This window comes from Heterodontus francisci, unplaced genomic scaffold (genome assembly GCF_036365525.1).
Source record: "Heterodontus francisci isolate sHetFra1 unplaced genomic scaffold, sHetFra1.hap1 HAP1_SCAFFOLD_91, whole genome shotgun sequence".
In the NCBI taxonomy this organism is placed as follows: Eukaryota; Metazoa; Chordata; class Chondrichthyes; order Heterodontiformes; family Heterodontidae; genus Heterodontus; species Heterodontus francisci.
Window position 1 is genome coordinate 4084869 of NW_027140989.1, and position 19164 is coordinate 4104032.

General features: G+C 45.0%; 1 protein-coding gene across 1 annotated transcript; it reads right to left on the reverse strand.

Moving 5' to 3' along the window:
• Positions 1 to 17179: 17179 nt before the first annotated feature.
• LOC137361676 (histone H2A-like) lies at positions 17180 to 17563 on the reverse strand (the record flags this gene model as incomplete). Its single annotated transcript, XM_068026381.1, has 1 exon — positions 17180 to 17563. A coding segment is annotated over exon 1 (384 nt), but the record flags the coding sequence as incomplete, so codon positions are not given.
• Between the last annotated feature and the right edge of the window lie 1601 nt (positions 17564 to 19164).

A 19164-nucleotide genomic window follows, 5' to 3' on the forward strand; every position in this document is an offset into this window, starting at 1 on the left:
CTGAAATCAGGATAGGGGAAAAAGCTCTTTGTTTAAAAACCCTCAAATAGCTACCTTGTAATTGGTAAGGTTACTAATGTTTTAGTTAGTGTAATTTATAATAAATACTCATTAGAAAGTGCTGTTTGGACAGAGTGTAAAGCTGTGAGTTGATGTGTGAGGGACTTCACTGACTCGGGGAAGGAGGTGCTCTTTGGTCTTTCTTTTCTTTTCTGCCTTTTCAGCCTCCATGGTACAGGGGAAGAAGCTGATTGGTGAGTAACTGGTAAATAATTCTACTTATTACACTTATTACACGAGCAACAATTAGTTTGTAAAGCTACGTAATGGCAGGGCAGCTTGGCCAAGTGGAATGTGCCTCCTGTGGTATGTGGGAAGTCATGGATGCACCATGTGTCCTTGACAAACACATCTGCAGGAAGTGTCACCAGCTGCAGAAGCTTGCGCTCCAGGTTTCAGAACTCGAGCAGCAACTGGAGTCAGTGTTGTGCATCCGCAAGGCAGAGAACTACGTGGATAGGACTTTTCAGCAGGTTGTCACCTCGGCGCTGAAGAGAGCACAGGCTGAGAGGGATTGGGAGTTTGCCAGACAGACAAGAAGGTCAAGGCAGGTAGTGCAGGAGTCCCTGGCGGGCATCCCACTTTCTAACTGGTATTCAGTTCTGAGTACTGATGGGAGAGAGGGTTCCTCTGGAGAGTGCAGTGAGAGACATGACCAGATCTCCATGGGTGGCTCAGCTGTGCAGGGAGGGAGGAGAAAATACAAGAGAGCAATACTGGCAGGGGATTGTATAGTTCGGGGAACAGATAGGTATTTCAGTGCTCGCAAACCAGGTTTCCTCCTTGGTGCAAGGATCATGGATATCACTGGCTACAGAGCATTCTGGAGGGCAAGGATGCACAGCCAGAGGTCGTGGTCCACATTGGTACCAACGATATAGGAAGCAAGAGGGATGAGATCCTTCAGGCTGAGTTTAGGGAGTTAGGAAAGAGATTAGCAAGCAGGACCTCAAAGGTAGTAATCTCCAAATTACTCCCAAAGCCACATGCTAGTGAGTATAGAAATAGGAGAATACACCAGATGAATGCATGGCTGGAGAGATGGTGCAGGAAGGAGGGCTTCCGATTGCTGGGGCATTGGGACCAGTTCTGGGGAAGGTAGGACCTATATAAATCGAATGGTCTACACCTGAACAGGACTGGGATGAATATCCTTGCAGGTGCTGTTGGGGATTGTTTAAACTAATTTGGCAGCTTGTTGGGAACCTGAGGGCAGTTTCAGACAGGGCAATTTCAGGGCAGGGAACAGGAGGCAGAAAATTAGCGAATGATTCTGAAAGACAGAAGAAGCAAAGTTTAAAAAGTGTGCAGCAGAGGAATTTGGCAGTGTTAAAGGATATTTATTTGTTTAAAGAGGCAACTTGATTGAAACATATCAGATCCTAAGGAGTCTTGACAAGGTGGATGTGGAAAGGATGTTTCCCCTTGTGGGAGAATCTGGAATTAGGGGTCACTGTTAAAAAATACGGGGTCACCCATTTAAGACAGAGATGAGGAGAATTTTTTTCCCTCAGAGGGTGGTGAGTTTTTGGAACTCTCTTCCTCAATAGGCGGTAGAAGCAGAGACTTTGAATATTTTTAAGGCAGAGGGACATCGATTCTTGATAAGCAAAGGGGTGAAAGGTTATCGGGGGTAGGCGGGAATGTGGAGTAATCAGTTCAGCCGTGAACTTAATTAATGGGGAAGCAGGGTCCAGGGGTCGAATGGCCTACTCCTGCTTCTAATTTTTAGACTTGTATGTATATTCATGTAGTGAATAAAGCTGATGAGCTGAGGGCACAGATAGACACACAGAAGAATACAGCACAGGAACAGGCCATTCGGCCCTCCAAGCCTGCGCTGATAAAGTAACATCACACTTTTTATTTTTATTTAGAGATACAGCACTGAAACAGGCCCTTTGGCCCACTGAGGCTGTGCTGACCAACAACCACCCATTTATACTAACTGTGAGAAACGTAGCCCACTTGATAATAATTTACACCAAGTCAAACTCTGAAGAAGTAAGTTTATTTAACGGTCTTGCAAGATCGGGTGTCCTACAAGCAGGCACACCGATCAACATATTCAGTTCATGTTTATACAATACAAATCCATTTGTCCACGCCTTTATTTTACATTATTGGTTATAACGTATTATGACACTAACCTATCCTATGGTTGCTACAGTCTCCTCCTCTGTTTACTTCTCCCCCTACTCTAACTTTCTAGCCCCTAACTCTTGTATTTGTTTTACCTTATTTGGCTCTCCATTATGTGTTTTAACTTGCAGCTGTCAGCTTTTATCTTAGTGGGGCAGTTTCTTATTCACTACATCCTTTGTTCTAACTCTTGCTGTTTCTCTTTTATCTGCCTAAGCACAATTTTTAAGTGATGTACTGTCCCAAGGTCTGTACTTACATACCCTTATCAATTCTCTTTTTCAGTGATGTGCTGTCTTAAGGTCTCCACTTACAGACCCTTATCAGTTCACTTTGTCAGTGATGTACTGTCTTAAGGTCTCCACTTACAGACCATTATTAGTTCACTTTTTCAGTGATTTCATTATGTTGTGCACAAATGACTTCTTGGTAACTTTCCACAAGCTGTAGAAACAACATTTCAGTATTTCTTATTCTCACAATTCCCCCTTTTCTTTTACTTAATCCTTGTTATTTTCTGCATACTGCGGAGGGTTCTCATCTGTCCTCTCAAATCCTCTGAACATTATTTCAGCCGCCTTTTCAATGTCTGTATTTCCGTTGATACTATCCACTTTGTCATTACCAAACAGGTATATACTTTCTTCCTGGCCTCTTTGTATTGACATCTGCTTCGTCAAAGCTGTCTCAATCAATCGCTGTGTCAGCCCTCTTGCACAAGGAATAATACAACACCCTATGGCTATTAGTATTCCGACAACCATGATCAGGGAGGTAAAAACCGAGATTATCATGCCTTTCCATTTTCCAAACCAGGATTCAAGCCACCCCGTCAGGGAAGTGTCTGCTCCTGAATTTTCAGCCATCTCTTCTGCTAAAGTTGTTAACCCTTGCAGTGCTCGAGTGATTGAACCATCGGGTGCTGTGTTATTTGGGATAAATGTGCAACATTTCCCTCCTAACATTATGCACACACCTCCTTTTTCTGCTGAGATCATATCTAGAGCCAGTCGATTTTCCCAAGCCATTCTACTAGTGGCATCTAATTGTTCAGCTATACCTTTTACCGCATCTCTAGTATAATTTATAAATCTTTGTTGGTTGTAATAAATATAATTTATCCAATCTACATTTTTGTTAATAGTGACCCACCAAAACAAAGACTCGAAACCGGCGGTTATTTGGTTTCGGGCCTTGAATTCATCAGGTACCCCTCTTGGGACCCCTATGGAATCCAAGTACACCTGGTCGTCAAAAGAGTTCGCTATCGCTTCCCTTTTACCCCTTTCCCTCGTTATTATCTTTTGTTTCTCAAATGCCAAGGTGAATGGTATTGCCAATTGAACAATTGCGCACGTCCCCTTCCACTGGGAGGGTAAGGCCTGTCTCAGGATTTTTCCTCCGCAATACCACCATAAATCCGCTCTGGGAACATTCAATGATGAGTAGTTCCCTCCCCTGACTCTTCCAGTTACATCCTCAGTCTCTATGTATGACTTCAACTCTCCCATATTTCTGGTTAGCTCCGCACCGTGTCGACGTACGCATGATGTGTGATTCACACTGGTGGTTAAAAATGAAGGGGGAGTCCTTGAATCTTCTTTCTCTAGGGGAGGGAACATTATTGACAAGGATATGCAAGTTTGAATACCCCAAGCCGTCTTATCCTGATATAGGGCTAACATGCATTCCATGCCCTTTCGGTTACGCTCCCACCCCAGCGGGAAAGGTACTACTTGAGCTATCGGTCTACCAGATGCACAAGCATAGCAATTGTTTTTGTTCAAACTTTTTACAGTATATTTTATCCATTCTACCCAGGCATTTGTGTCCCCGTAACCGGTTTCTATCTCAATTGTCTTTCTCAAGTCTTTTACCTCTATTATTTTTACTATGTTAGGATCGTTATGAGAGGTCCCTTTTAGTTTGTTAGATGGTTTACCAGTCTTATCTATTGTTACCTGAAAACAACATTTTAATTCACTTTTCTTTTTCCCTTCTCTAACTGTTACTCCAAACACCTTGTTGTCTCATTGGAAGTGGGTACTTTTGATTTGTCGTTCTTCTGTTATTGAGCCATTCCAATGGCATTGGATGGATATTCCACCAGTCGTTTCTGTCCACTCGGTTCTTTTTATTGTCAAATATATAGGGTTGCATTCCTTATCTGGACAATCTGGGCCTGGTTTTATGGAGCTCTGGTGAATGGATATAATCGGTGGGAGTGGGTCTCCTGTTCGTAGTCCATCCCCATAATAATGGAGGGACTCCACATAATAATTTCTTTGGTGATGTATGCCCCCACATGGGATTAGGAAACATAAGTCTACTTCTACCACCTGAGGGTCCTGGCTGTTGGGGATTTCAATTTGGGTAACCCATGGAATCTGTGTACCATTGTCCCCGTCAGTTCCGTCCCACATTGTTACGTTTCCCATTACTGGGATAACTAATGCGACATACAAAAACATCCAACCCATTTTAATCTGGTTCTGTTTTCCTGGCTGCTTTCGAAAAGAAAGAGAGAGAGAAAAGGCACACAATATTACAGACAGTATTTCCGCGCTCGCGCCGCTATATAAAAAAAAGTTTGTTACTCAAAGTCTTTTTAGCTTTATTTTCAATGGTTCTTCGGTTAATTCGGTTGTCCAAGTTCCTTCCTCGGCCGGGGGTTGAACCGGCCCCTTGATTCTTGTGCAGTGGGTCCAACCTCTTTCTGCCGTTCTTATGGCTGTTTCAGTGGTTAGGAGAGTCTGGTATGATCTTTCCCAGTTCAGTTGTAGTTTAGTCTCTTTCCACGATTTCACCAGAACCCAATCTCCTGGTTGGATCTTGTGCACTGCAAATTCGAGAGGTGGTGTCTGTGCTAACAGGCCTTGCTTCCTGAGGAATGACAATGAGGAAGACAACGCCAGTATATAGTTCTTTAGAAACGAATCTTTAGTTTCTAAGGTTGGCATCTCGCCCCTGGTTCCCATATAGGGTACTCCGAATAGCATTTCATAGGGGGACAGTCCCACATCTTTTCTAGGGGCTGTCCGAATTCTGAGTATCGCTCTTGGTAAACATTTTGTCCAGGGTAACCTTGTTTCAAGTATCAGTTTGGACAGGTGTTTCTTTAAGGTCTGATTCATTCTTTCCACCCGCCCTGAAGAGGGAGGGTGCCAAGGGGTATGGAAGTCCCATTGGATTCCCAATCCCCTAACTATTTCTTGTAATAGCTTCGAGGTAAAATGACTTCCTTGGTCTGAAGTGCTGTGGCTGCCACAGCTTGCACACACTCTGGCCATCCCTTTTAGCTATTTCATTGTGGTTTCTGCCACTTAAAATCAAAGCTCAGCAAAGCTACTATTCTTAACTTGGCTATATTTCCCATTAAGCATAGTGCCATGCCTTTCTGCTTACTTCCACATTTCCCCCTTTTATCATTATATGATAACCTTCTCTCTACTGATCAACTTATATATGATTATATATATATTCACTGGAATTATGTGGATCCATTTACTCAAATAACATTTAAACAGTATAATATAAAAGCAAATATAAAAAACTCAGCAACTGCTGAATCAGAAGGGTAGGCTGAGCCACCCTCTAACAAGGGGGTGTGTATTAGCCTGGTCGGTATGTTTTTCATTCTAACTTTGTCATGTCTGGGTGATAAGAAGAGTGTTGTTGAAGTATAATGTCTCTCTCTCTCTCTCTCTCTCTCGCTGTACCAGCTGCAAGGCCAAGTTGCCTCTGCAGCCCTGAAGTTATGAAGTCATTTCTGATAAGCTGTCCCTCCCTACAGCACTGAAGCAAGCTTGTTAGCATTACATGACTGATTAATTGTTTCAGGGTAGGCTGAGCCACCCTCGAACAAGGGGCATGTATTAGCCTGGTCGGTATGTTTTTCATTCTAACTTTCCCCTAGGATTGTCATGTCTGGGTGATAAGAAGAGTGCTGTTGAAGTACAATGTCTCTCTCTCTCTCTCTCTCGCTGTACCAGCTGCAAGGCCAAGTTGCCTCTGCAACCCTGAAGTTATGAAGTCAGCTAGCTTGTTAGCAATACATGACTGATTAATTGTTTCATCTTAAATGTTCCCATGTAATTCTGTTCTTAAAAATTCTAAAATCTAAATTCTGTTCTTACAGTCCCCCTTTTGATTCTTCAAAACCTGTGTAAAAATCATTCTCTTGATCCCACCTAGGTGCCTTTAATGGTCTCTATTTGTCTAGAAACAGCCTTCAACACCCAGAGGTGTCGCACTCAATATGTCGCCTGCTTGTGCCATAAGAGGGGCCTGCGGTAACTCTGTAAAGGCATACGTTTTGCAGGGGCTTCAACTACTTGTTTACTACAATGCCTTTTACTATCAGATTTATAAGGTCTTTCATCTGGCCCCTATGGCCGATATTATTGTTCTGCCACTGCGGGTCTTGATTAGGGTATTTTTGTTCAGCTGGTTCGTTTCCCCCTACCCCGGGAGGGTTTTCTCTTTCCCAAATTTTCAGGGGTCTTCTACGAGGACTTTCATTTCCTTTTTAAACACTCTTAGCTCTCCTGACGTTAATGGTGCACTAACAAATCCAATTTCAATATTTCCTATTCGTACCTCTCTCAAGGGCATCATTGTCTTAGGAGACTCTCTGTCTCTATCGTCGTCGTTATCGTCGGGTTTAAGGGTGGTCCTTCTTGCAGTCCTTAGATCATATTTGGGTCTTTTTCTCCTTGGTTTTTGACTCTAAATCCCAATACTCCAACATCCGTCCCAATGGACTTTCTGGAGGGATGTTGCCGGCAGACTTTCCTTGTCTCCCATCGTCTTCCTTTTTAGACGATTTATTTCCCATGGTTAACTGAAGGGTCTTGTACCCTACGGTATTCACCTCCTAGCTGAAGGGTCTTATACCTTATGGTATTCACCTCCTAATTGAAGGGTCTTATACCCGACAGTATTCACCTCCTAACTGAAGGGTCTTGTACCCTACGGTATTCACCTCCTAGCTGAAGGGTCTTATACCTTACGGTATTCACCTCCTAACTGAAGGGTCTTATACCATACAGTACTCACCTCCTAGCTGAAGGGTCTTATACTGCCCCACAGTATTCACCTCCTAACTGAAGGGTCTTGTACCCTACGGTATTCACCTCCTAGCTGAAGGGTCTTATAGCTTACGGAATTCACCTCCTAACTGAAGGGTCTTATACCCTACGGTACTCACCTCTTAGCTGAAGGGTCTTATACTGCCCCACAGTATTCACCTCCTAACTGAAGGGTCTTGTACCCTACGGTACTCACCTCCTAGCTGAAGGGTCTTATACTGCAGTACTGAGAAGGTCTTATCCTACAGTTAACCAGTATTCACCTCTTAACTGAAGGGTCTTATACCTTACGGTATTCATCTCCTAGCTGAAGGGTCTTATACTGCCCCACAGTATTCACCTCCTAACTGAAGGGTCTTGTACCCTACGGTATTCACCTCCTAGCTGAAGGGTCTTATACCTTACGGTATTCACCTCCTAACTGAGGGGTCTTGTACCATACAGTACTCACCTCCTAGCTGAAGGGTCTTATACTGCCCCACAGTATTCACCTCCTAACTGAAGGGTCTTGTACCCCACTGTATTCACCTCCTAGCTGAAGGGTCTTATACCTTACGGTATTCACCTCCTAACTGAAGGGTCTTATACCATACAGTACTCACCTCCTAGCTGAAGGGTCTTATACTGCAGGACTGTAAAATTCACTCCTCAAGGACTTTTAGTACTTAGAAGGTCTTATCCCACAGTTAACCAGTATTCACCTCCTAACGGAAGGGTCTTATACCTTACGGTATTCACCTCCGAGCTGAAGGGTCTTATACTGCCCCACAGTATTCACCTCCTAACTGAAGGGTCCTGTACCATACAGTACTCACCTCCTAGCTGAAGGGTCTTATACTGCCCCATAGTATTCACCTCCTAACTGAAGGGTCTTGTACCCTACGGTATTCACCTCCTAGCTGAAGGGTCTTATACCTTACGGTATTCACCTCCTAACTGAAGGGTCTTATACCATACAGTACTCACCTCCTAGCTGAAGGGTCTTATACTGCAGTACTGAGAAGGTCTTATCCTACAGTTAACCAGTATTCACCTCTTAACTGAAGGGTCTTATACCTTACGGTATTCACCTCCGAGCTGAAGGGTCTTATACTGCCCCACAGTATTCACCTCCGAACTGAAGGGTCTTGTACCATACAGTACTCACCTCCTAGCTGAAGCGTCTTATACTGCCCCACAGTATTCACCTCCTAACTGAAGGGTCTTGTACCCTACGGTATTCACCTCCTAGCTGAAGGGTCTTATACCTTACGGTATTCACCACCTAACTGAAGGGTCTTGTACCATACAGTACTCACCTCCTAGCTGAAGGGTCTTATACTGCCCCACAGTATTCACCTCCTAACTGAAGGGTCTTGTACCCCACGGTATTCACCTCCTAGCTGAAGGGTCTTATACCTTACGGTATTCACCTCCAAACTGAAGGGTCTTATACCATACAGTACTCACCTCCTAGCTGAAGGGTCTTATACTGCAGGACTGTAAAATTCACTCCTCAAGGACTTTTAGTACTTAGAAGGTCTTATCCCACAGTTAACCAGTATTCACCTCCTAACTGAAGGGTCTTATACCTTACGGTATTCACCTCCGAGCTGAAGGGTCTTATACTGCCCCACAGTATTCACCTCCGAACTGAAGGGTCTTGTACCATACAGTACTCACCTCCTAGCTGAAGCGTCTTATACTGCCCCACAGTATTCACCTCCTAACTGAAGGGTCTTGTACCCTACGGTATTCACCTCCTAGCTGAAGGGTCTTATACCTTACGGTATTCACCTCCTAACTGAAGGGTCTTATACCATACAGTACTCACCTCCTAGCTGAAGGGTCTTATACTGCCCCACAGTATTCACCTCCTAACTGAAGGGTCTTGTACCCTACGGTATTCACCTCCTAGCTGAAGGGTCTTATAGCTTACGGAATTCACCTCCTAACTGAAGGGTCTTATACCCTACGGTACTCACCTCCTAGCTGAAGGGTCTTATACTGCCCCACAGTATTCACCTCCTAACTGAAGGGTCTTGTACCCTACGGTATTCACCTCCTAGCTGAAGGGTCTTATAGCTTACGGAATTCACCTCCTAACTGAAGGGTCTTATACCCTACGGTACTCACCTCCTAGCTGAAGGGTCTTATACTGCCCCACAGTATTCACCTCCTAACTGAAGGGTCTTGTACCCTACGGTACTCACCTCCTAGCTGAAGGGTCTTATACTGCAGTACTGAGAAGGTCTTATCCTACAGTTAACCAGTATTCACCACTTAACTGAAGGGTCTTATACCTTACGGTATTCACCTCCTAGCTGAAGGGTCTTATACTGCCCCACAGTATTCACCTCCTAACTGAAGGGTCTTGTACCCTACGGTATTCACCTCCTAGCTGAAGGGTCTTATACCTTACGGTATTCACCTCCTAACTGAAGGGTCTTGTACCATACAGTACTCACCTCCTAGCTGAAGGGTCTTATACTGCCCCACAGTATTCACCTCCTAACTGAAGGGTCTTGTACCCCACGGTATTCACCTCCTAGCTGAAGGGTCTTATACCTTACGGTATTCACCTCCTAACTGAAGGGTCTTATACCATACAGTACTCACCTCCTAGCTGAAGGGTCTTATACTGCAGGACTGTAAAATTCACTCCTCAAGGACTTTTAGTACTTAGAAGGTCTTATCCCACAGTTAACCAGTATTCACCTCCTAACGGAAGGGTCTTATACCTTACGGTATTCACCTCCGAGCTGAAGGGTCTTATACTGCCCCACAGTATTCACCTCCTAACTGAAGGGTCTTGTACCCTACGGTATTCACCTCCTAGCTGAAGGGTCTTATACCTTACGGTATTCACCTCCTAACTGAAGGGTCTTATACCATACAGTACTCACCTCCTAGCTGAATGGTCTTATACTGCAGTACTGAGAAGGTCTTATCCTAGAGTTAACCAGTATTCACCTCTTAATTGAAGGGTCTTATACCTTACGGTATTCACCTCCTAGCTGAAGGGTCTGATACTGCCCCACAGTATTCACCTCCTAACTGATGGGTCTTGTACCGTACGGTATTCACCTCCTAGCTGAAGGGTCTTATACCTTACGGTATTCACCACCTAACTGAAGGGTCTTGTACCATACAGTACTCACCTCCTAGCTGAAGCGTCTTATACTGCCCCACAGTATTCACCTCCTAACTGAAGGGTCTTGTACCCCACGGTATTCACCTCCTAGCTGAAGGGTCTTATACCTTACGGTATTCACCTCCAAACTGAAGGGTCTTATACCATACAGTACTCACCTCCTAGCTGAAGGGTCTTATACTGCAGGACTGTAAAATTCACTCCTCAAGGACTTTTAGTACTTAGAAGGTCTTATCCCACAGTTAACCAGTATTCACCTCCTAACTGAAGGGTCTTATACCTTACGGTATTCACCTCCGAGCTGAAGGGTCTTATACTGCCCCACAGTATTCACCTCCGAACTGAAGGGTCTTGTACCATACAGTACTCACCTCCTAGCTGAAGCGTCTTATACTGCCCCACAGTATTCATCTCCTAACTGAAGGGTCTTGTACCCTACGGTATTCACCTCCTAGCTGAAGGGTCTTATACCTTACGGTATTCACCTCCTAACTGAAGGGTCTTATACCATACAGTACTCACCTCCTAGCTGAAGGGTCTTATACTGCAGGACTGTAAAATTCACTCCTCAAGGACTTTTGGTACTTAGAAGGTCTTATCCTACAGTTAACCATAAGTCACCAAGATAATACTTAAAAGTCGTTTTTCTTACCTTGGTCCGTGCACGGAGTTGCCTGACTTCACGTGTGTACCTGCCGCACTAAATACTCGTTCAGAGTGACTTCCCTAGGATCATTTTCAGTCGATTACTCGGGTCCGCTACCAACGAGAGAAACGAGACCGTTTTTAAATTAACTGGACGCGTCTTCTCCTCTGTCGTCGGCCGCGGACCCGGCAATGATGAAGAGATCCCAGACGAGCCCCCAATTGAGAGAAACGTAGCCCACTTGATAATAATTTACACCAAGTCAAACTCTGAAGAAGTAACTTTATTTAACGGTCTTGCAAGATCGGGTGTCCTACAAGCAGGCACACCGATCAACATATTCAGTTCATGTTTATACAATACAAATCCATTTGTCCACGCCTTTATTTTACATTATTGGTTATAACGTATTATGACACTAACCTATCCTATGGTTGCTACAGTCTCCTCCTCTGTTTACTTCTCCCCCTACTCTAACTTTCTAGCCCCTAACTCTTGTTTTTGTTTTACCTTATTTGGCTCTCCATTATGTGTTTTAACTTGCAGCTGTCAGCCTTTATCTTAGTGGAGCAGTTTCTTATTCACTACATCCTTTGTTCTAACTCTTGCTGTTTCTCTTTTATCTGCCTAAGCACAATTTTTAAGTGATGTACTGTCCCAAGGTCTGTACTTACATACCCTTATCAATTCTCTTTTTCAGTGATGTACTGTCTTAAGGTATCCACTTACAGACCCTTATCAGTTCACTTTGTCAGTGATGTACTGTCTTAAGGTCTCCACTTGCAGACCCTTATCAGTTCACTTTTTCAGTGATTTCATTATCTTGTGCACAAATGACTTCTTGGTAACTTTCCACAAGCTGTAGAAACAACATTTCAGTATTTCTTATTCTCACATAACCCTACAGTAATCCCATATTCCCTACCACCTACTTACCCTAGGTGCAATTTACAATGGCCAATTTACCTATCAACCTGCAAGTCTTTGGCTGTGGGAGGAAACAAGAGCACCCGGCGAAAACCCACAGGGAGAACTTGCAAACTCCACACAGGCAGTACCCAGAATCGAACCCGGGTTCCTGGAGCTGTGGTGCTAACCACTGCGCCATCGTGCCCACACATGGGAACACAATATCATTGCAGTAAGGGAAACTAGGCTTCAAGAGGGCAAGAATGGCAGCTCAACATCTCTGGATATAGAGTTTTCATGCGGCATAGTGATAAAAAAGGTGGGAGTGTAGCATTATTATTTAAGGAAGGCATACAGCTTTGAGGAGGGATTAAATGCTAAATGAATCATCAAATGAGGCCATATGGGTGGAGCTCAGAAATAAAAAAGGGGCAGCCACACTACTAGGAGTTTACTATAGACCCCCAAATAGTGAGAGAGAAATAGAAGAACAAATATGTTGGCAAATTTCTGAGTGCAAAACTATAGGGAAATAATAGTTGGGGTTTTCAACTATCCCAATATCAACTGGGATACAAACAGTGTGAAGGGCACAGAGGGCACAAAATTCTTGAAATCCATTCAAGAGAACTTTAATAGCCAGCACGTCACAAGCCCAATGAGAGGGGGCACAATTCTAGAGCGAGTCTTCAGTAAGGAAGCTGGGCAAGTAGCAGTGGGTGACCATTTTGGAGATAGCTTTTTTTTATTCATTCATGGGATTTTGGGCGTCGCTGGCCAGGTCAGCATTTATTACCCATCCCTAATTGCCCTTGGGAAGGTGGTGGTGAGCTGCCTTCTTGAACCGCTGCAGTCCATTTGGGGTCGGTGCACCCACAGTGCTATTCAGAATGGAGTTCCAGGATTTTGACCCAGTGACAGTGAAGGATCAGCGATATAGTTCCAAGTCAGGATGGTGTGTGTCCTGGTGGGGAACTTGCAGGTGGTGGTGTTCCCATGCATTTTCTGCCCTTGTACTTCTAGTTGGTAGAGGTCACAGATTTGGAAGGTGCTGTTCAAGGAGCCTTGGTGCATTGCTGCAGTGCATCTTGTAGATGGTACACACTGCTGCCACTGTGCGTTGGTGGTGGAGGGAGTGAATGTTTGTAGATGGGGTGCCAATCAAGTGGGCTGCTTTGTCCTGGATGGTGTTGAGCTTCTTGAGTGCTGCACCTATCCAGGCAAGTGGAGACTATTCCAACACACTCCTGACTTGTGCCTTGTAGATGGTGGACAGGCTTTGGGGAGTCAGGAGGTGAGTTACTCGCCTCAGGATTCCTAGCCTCTGACCTGCTCCTGTAGCCACGGTATTTATAAGGCTACTCCAGTTCAGCTTCTGGTCAATGGTGCCCCTAGGATGTTGATAGTGGGGGATTCAGCAATGGTAATGCCATTGAATGTCAAGGGGAGTTAGTTCGATTCTCTCTTGTTGGTGATGGTCATTGCCTGGCACGTGTGTGGCCCGAATGTTACTTGCCACTTATCAGCCCAAGCCTGGATATTGTCCATGTCTTGCTGCATTTCTACACGAACAGCTTCAGTATCTGAGGAGTCATGAATGGTGTTGAACATTGTGCAATCATCAGCGAACATCCCCACTTCTGACCTTATAATTGAAGGAAGGTCATTGATGAAGCAGCTGAAGATGGTTGGGCCGAGGACATTACCCTGAGGAGCGCCTGCAGTGATGTCCTGGAGCTCAGATGATTGACTTCCAACAACCACAACCATCTTCCTTTGCGCGAGGTATGACTCCAGCCAGTGGAGGGTTTTCCCATTGACCTCAGTTTTGCTCGGGCTCCTTGATGCCATACTCGGTCAAATACTGCCTTGATGTCAAAGGTAATCACTCACACTTCACCTCTTTTGTCCATGTTTGAACCAAGGCTGTCATGAGGCCAGGAGCTGAGTGGCCCTGGCAGAACCCAAACTGAGTGTCACTGAGGCAGGTTATTGCTAAGCAAGTGCCGCTTGATGGCACCTTCCATCATTTTACTGATGATTGAGAGTAGACTGATGGGGCCTAAAGTGATGGAAGGTGTCATCAACATTGCCATCAAGCAGCACTAGCAGATATGTCCTTTAGGATTCGGCCAGTAGAGATGCTCCCGAGCCACTCTTGGTGATGGACATTGAAATCCCGCACCCAGAGTGCATTCTGTGCTCTTGCCACCCTCAGTGCTTCCTCCAAATGCTGTTCAACATGGAGGAGTACTGACTCATCAGCTGAGGGAGGGCAGTCGGTGGTAATCATCAGGAGGTTTCCTTGTCCATTGTTTGATCTGATGCCATGAGACCTCATGGGGTCCAGAGTCGATGTTGAGGACTTCCAGGGCAATTCCCTCTCTACTGTACCGACACCTCTGGTGAGTCTGTCCTGCCCGTGGGACAGGACATACCCAGGGATGGTGATGGCAGTGTCTGCGACATTGCCAGTAAGGTATTATTCTGTGAGTATGACGACGTCAGGCTGTTGCTCTCCCAACTGAACACAAGCCACCAGATGTTACTAAGGAGGACTTTGCAGGGTCGACAGCGCTGGGTTTGCCATTGTCATTTCTGGTTCCTCGGTCGACGCCGGGTGGTCCGTCTGCTTTCATTCCTTTTTATTGACTTCGTCGTGTTTAGTTTCAACTGAGTGGCTCTCTCGGCCATTTCAGAGGGCATGTAAGAGTCAACCACATTGCTGTGGGTCTGCAGTCGCATGCAGGCCAGACAAGAGCAGCAGATTTCCTTCCCTAAAGGGCATTAGTGAACCAGATGGGTTTTTACAACCATCAACAATGGTTTCATGGCCATCATTAGACTTGCTTTTTAATTGCAGATTTATTATTTGGATTTAAATTTCAATGGTGGGATTTTAACCCACGTCCCCTGAGCAATACCCTAGGTGTCTGGGTTACTAATCCACTGACAAGTCCACTGACAAGACCACTACGCCATCACCACCCCGAGTGACCATACAGCAATTAGTTTTGGCATAATCATGTAAAAGGACAAAGATACAACAGAAGTAAACATTCTAAATTGGGGGAAGGCAAATTTTACAAAACTGAGAGGTGACTTGGTGGATGTAGACTGGATACAACTACTTGAAGGAAACCCCAAAGATGTTCTATCAATACATTAGAGCAAGAGGATAACTAAGGAAAGGGTACAGCCTATCAGGGATGTACAAGGGAACGTATGAGTGGATGCAGAAGATGTGTGTGGGGTTCTTAATGAGTTTTTGTCTCTGCCTTCACAAAGGAGAGGGATGATGCAGACAAAGAAGAGGAGTGTGAAATATTAGATACGATAAGCATAATGAGAGTGGAAGTACTAGAGAGTCTGACATCCTTGAAAATGAATAAATCACCAGGGCCAGTTGGTTTGCATCTGAGGTTGTTAAAGGAAGCCAGGGAGGAAATAGTGGATGCGCTGAGGATCATCTTCAAATCCTCACTGGATATGGGGGAGGTGCCGGAGGATTGGAGGTCTGCGAACGTTGTACTATTATTTAAAAATGATGTGAGGGATTGGCCCAATAATTATAGGCCGGTCAGTCTGACCTCGGTGGTGGGTAAATTATTAGAATCAATTCTGAGGGACAAGATAAACTGCCACTTAGAAAGGCACAGATGAATCAGGGATAGTCAGCATGGATTTGTTAAGGGAAGGTCATGTCTCGCTAACTTGATTGAGTTTTTTGAGGAAGTAACAAGGAACATTGATGAGGATAGTGTGGTGGATGTGGTTTACATGGATTTTAGTAAGGACCCACATGGCAGACTGGTCAGTAAAATGAAAGCCCATGGAATACAGGGGAATGTGGCAGGCTGGATCCAAAATTGACTCAGTGACAGGAAACAAAGGACAGTTATCGACGGATGTTTTTTTGCGAATGGAAAGCAGTTTTCAGTGGCATTCCACAGGTCTCAGTGTTGGGTCCCTTGCTGTTTGTGGTATATATTAATGATTTGGAATTAAATGTGGGAGCGATGATTGGGAAATTTGCTGATGACACAAAAATTGGCCGTGTAATTGATAGTGAGGAGGATAGCTGTGGACTTAAGAATGACATGAATGGATTGGTTGAGTGGGCGGAAAAGTGGCAAATGGAATTCAATCTGGAGAAGTGTGAGGGAATGCATTTGGGGAGGGCAAACAAAGCAAGGGAATACACAATAAGCGGGAAGATATTGAGAGGGGTAGAAGAAGTGAGAGACTTTGGAGTGCATGTCCACAGGTCCCTGAAAGTGGCAGGACAGGTAGATAGAGTGGTGAAGAAGGCATAGAGAATGCTTTCCTTTATTGGCCAAGGTATAGAATAGAAAAGCAGGGATGTCGTGCTAGAACTGTATAAAACGGCGGTTAGGCCACAGCTGGAGTGTTGCATACAGTTCTGGTCATCACATTACAGAAAGGACATAATTGCTGTGGAGAGAGTACAGAGGAGATTTACAAGAACGTTGCCAGGGCTTGAAAGTTGCAGCTATGAGCAAATATTGGAGCGGCTCGGGTTGTTTTCCTTAGAACAGAGGAGTCTGAGGGGTGACTTGAATGAGGTGTACAAAATTATGAGGCGCCGAGACAGAGTGGACAGTAAGGACCTGTTTCCCCTGGTGGGGAGGTCAGTTACCAGGGGGCACAGATTTAAGGTGATTGGGAGACGGATTAGAGGGGACATGAGGGGAAACGTTTTTACCCAGAGGGTGGTGGGTGTCTGGAATTCGCTGCCAGGAATGGTGGTGGAGGCAGAAACCCTCAACGCATCTAAAAATACCTGGACATGCGCCTGAAGCGCTGTAACCTGCAAGTCTACGGATCAGGTGCTGGAAGGTGGGAATAGATGGGGTGGCTAGTTTTGTCGGACAGAGCAAACGCGATGGGCTGAATGGGATCCTTCTGTGCCCTAATTTTTCTATGATTCTATGGAAATTGCCAGCACTGACACAGATCATTTCATTAGTACATTGATATTGGACTGAATAGAAGGAGAAGCTAGTTAAACACACAATGGTGAAAGGAATGGAAGATGACGCTGGTTGTTCGAGATGAAGAGGGATAGACAGAGGTGTGGGTACAGCAGACTTCAGACAGTAATCAGCCCTTTCAGATACTGTGGGTGGCTCTGAAAAAAGCCTTTGAGTATTTGAAAAAATCCTGGCAGATTGACTTGGCTTTGGTGCCCGGAGCGCTGGTTTTCTTGGGCAGCAACACGGCCTGGATATTCGGCAGCACCCTACCCTGAGCGATGGTCACCCCTCCCAGCAGCTTGTTGAGCTCCTCGTCATTGAGGACGGCCAGCTGTAGGTGTCTGGGGATGATGCGGGTCTTCTTGTTGTCCCGGGCCGCGTTACCGGCCAGCTCGAGGATTTCAGCGGTCTGATCCTCGAGCACAGCAGCCAGATAGACCGGGGCTCCGGCACACACACGCTCAGCATAGTTTCCCTTTGTCAGGAGCCCGGGAACATGGCCCACCGGGAACTGCAGTCCAGCCCGGGAGGAGCGAGACTTGGCCTTGGACCGAGCTTTCCCGCTGGTCTTTCCTCTTCCAAACATTTCCACAATCTCACAAATACATTCACAATGAATGGATAATTTCGTCAGCATTAAACATACACATGGGGTAGTCAGGATGGTCGAGCAGTCTGAGACGGTCCATTCAGATCACAATTCTCTCTGCAGGGGTGAGTTCAAATTCCCCTTCTGATAAGTTGTGTTTTGACATGACTAGAGATATTTGGGAGTAGCGATGAAGAACAAACAGAGATCACGAAAGAATATTGACAAGCAAAATCAAGACAAATCCAAAGATGTTTCATCAATACATTGCAGTCAGAGGCAACTGAGGAAAGAGTAGGGCCCATCAAAGACCTAAAAATGTAACCTATGTGTCAGGGTGGAAGATGTTGGTATGTTCATTAATGAATATTTTACTTTCTTCGTAAATGAGGGGGGTGATGCAGATATTGTAATTAAGGAGAAGGAGTGTGACGTATTGGACATGATAAACTGAGGGAGAGAAGAAGTATAAATGGGATTAGCATCCTTGAAAGTGGATAAATCATCTGGGCCGGATGAAATGTACCACAGGCTGTTAAAAGAAGCCAGGGAGGAAATAGTGGAAGGTCTGACCATCAGTTTCCAATCCCTCACTGGATACAGGTGTGATGCCAGAGGATTGGAGGTCTCGTAACACTGCAATAAAAGCAAAATTCGGCAGATGCTGCAAATCTGAAATAAAAACTAGTTGCATTGGAAATACACAGCAGATCTGGCAGCAACTGTGGAGAGAGAAGCAAAGTTAACGTTTCTGTTCTGATGAAAGGTCACTGACCTGAAATGTTAACTTTGTTTCTCTCTCCACAGATGCTGCCAGACCTGCTGTGTATGTCCAGCACTTTTTGTTTTTATTGCTAACATTGCACCATTCTTGAAAAAGGAAGCCAGTGATCGAGCAACTTAATTAAAGGCCAGTCAGCCTAACCGCAATATTGGGCGAGGTGTAGAGTATAAGGATGACCTGGTATCCATGTCAATAAGTCACTGACAGCTAACATGCAGGTGCAGCAAGCAATTAGGAAGGCTAATAGTATGTTAGCCTTTATCACAAGAGGATTTGAGTACAGGAGTAGTGAATTCTTGCTTCAATTGTATAGAACCTTGGTTAGATCGCACTTGGAGTACTGTGTGCAGTTTTGGTCTCCTTACCTTAGGAAGGATATTATTGCCATGGAGGGAGTTCAACGAAGGTTCATCAGACTTGTTCCTGGGATGGTGGGACTGTTCTTTGAAGAGAGATTGGGAAACTGGGACTGTATTCTCTAGAGTTTCAAAGAATGAGAGGTGATCTCATTGAAACCTGCAAAATACTTAAAGGACAGTCAGGGTAGATGCAGCTAAGATGTTTCCCCTGGTTGGGGAGTCGGGAACCAGGGGCTCAATTTCAAAATACGGGGGAAGCTCCTTCGGACAGAGATGAGGAGAAATTTCTTTACTCGGAGGGTTGTAAATCTTTGGAATTCTGTACCCCAGAGGGCTGTGGAAGCTCAGTTGTTGAGTATGTTTAAAGCAGAGATTGACAGATTTCTAAATACAAATGACAAAAGGGAATATGAGGAAAGTGTGGGGAAAAAGGCATTGACGTGGATGATCAGCCA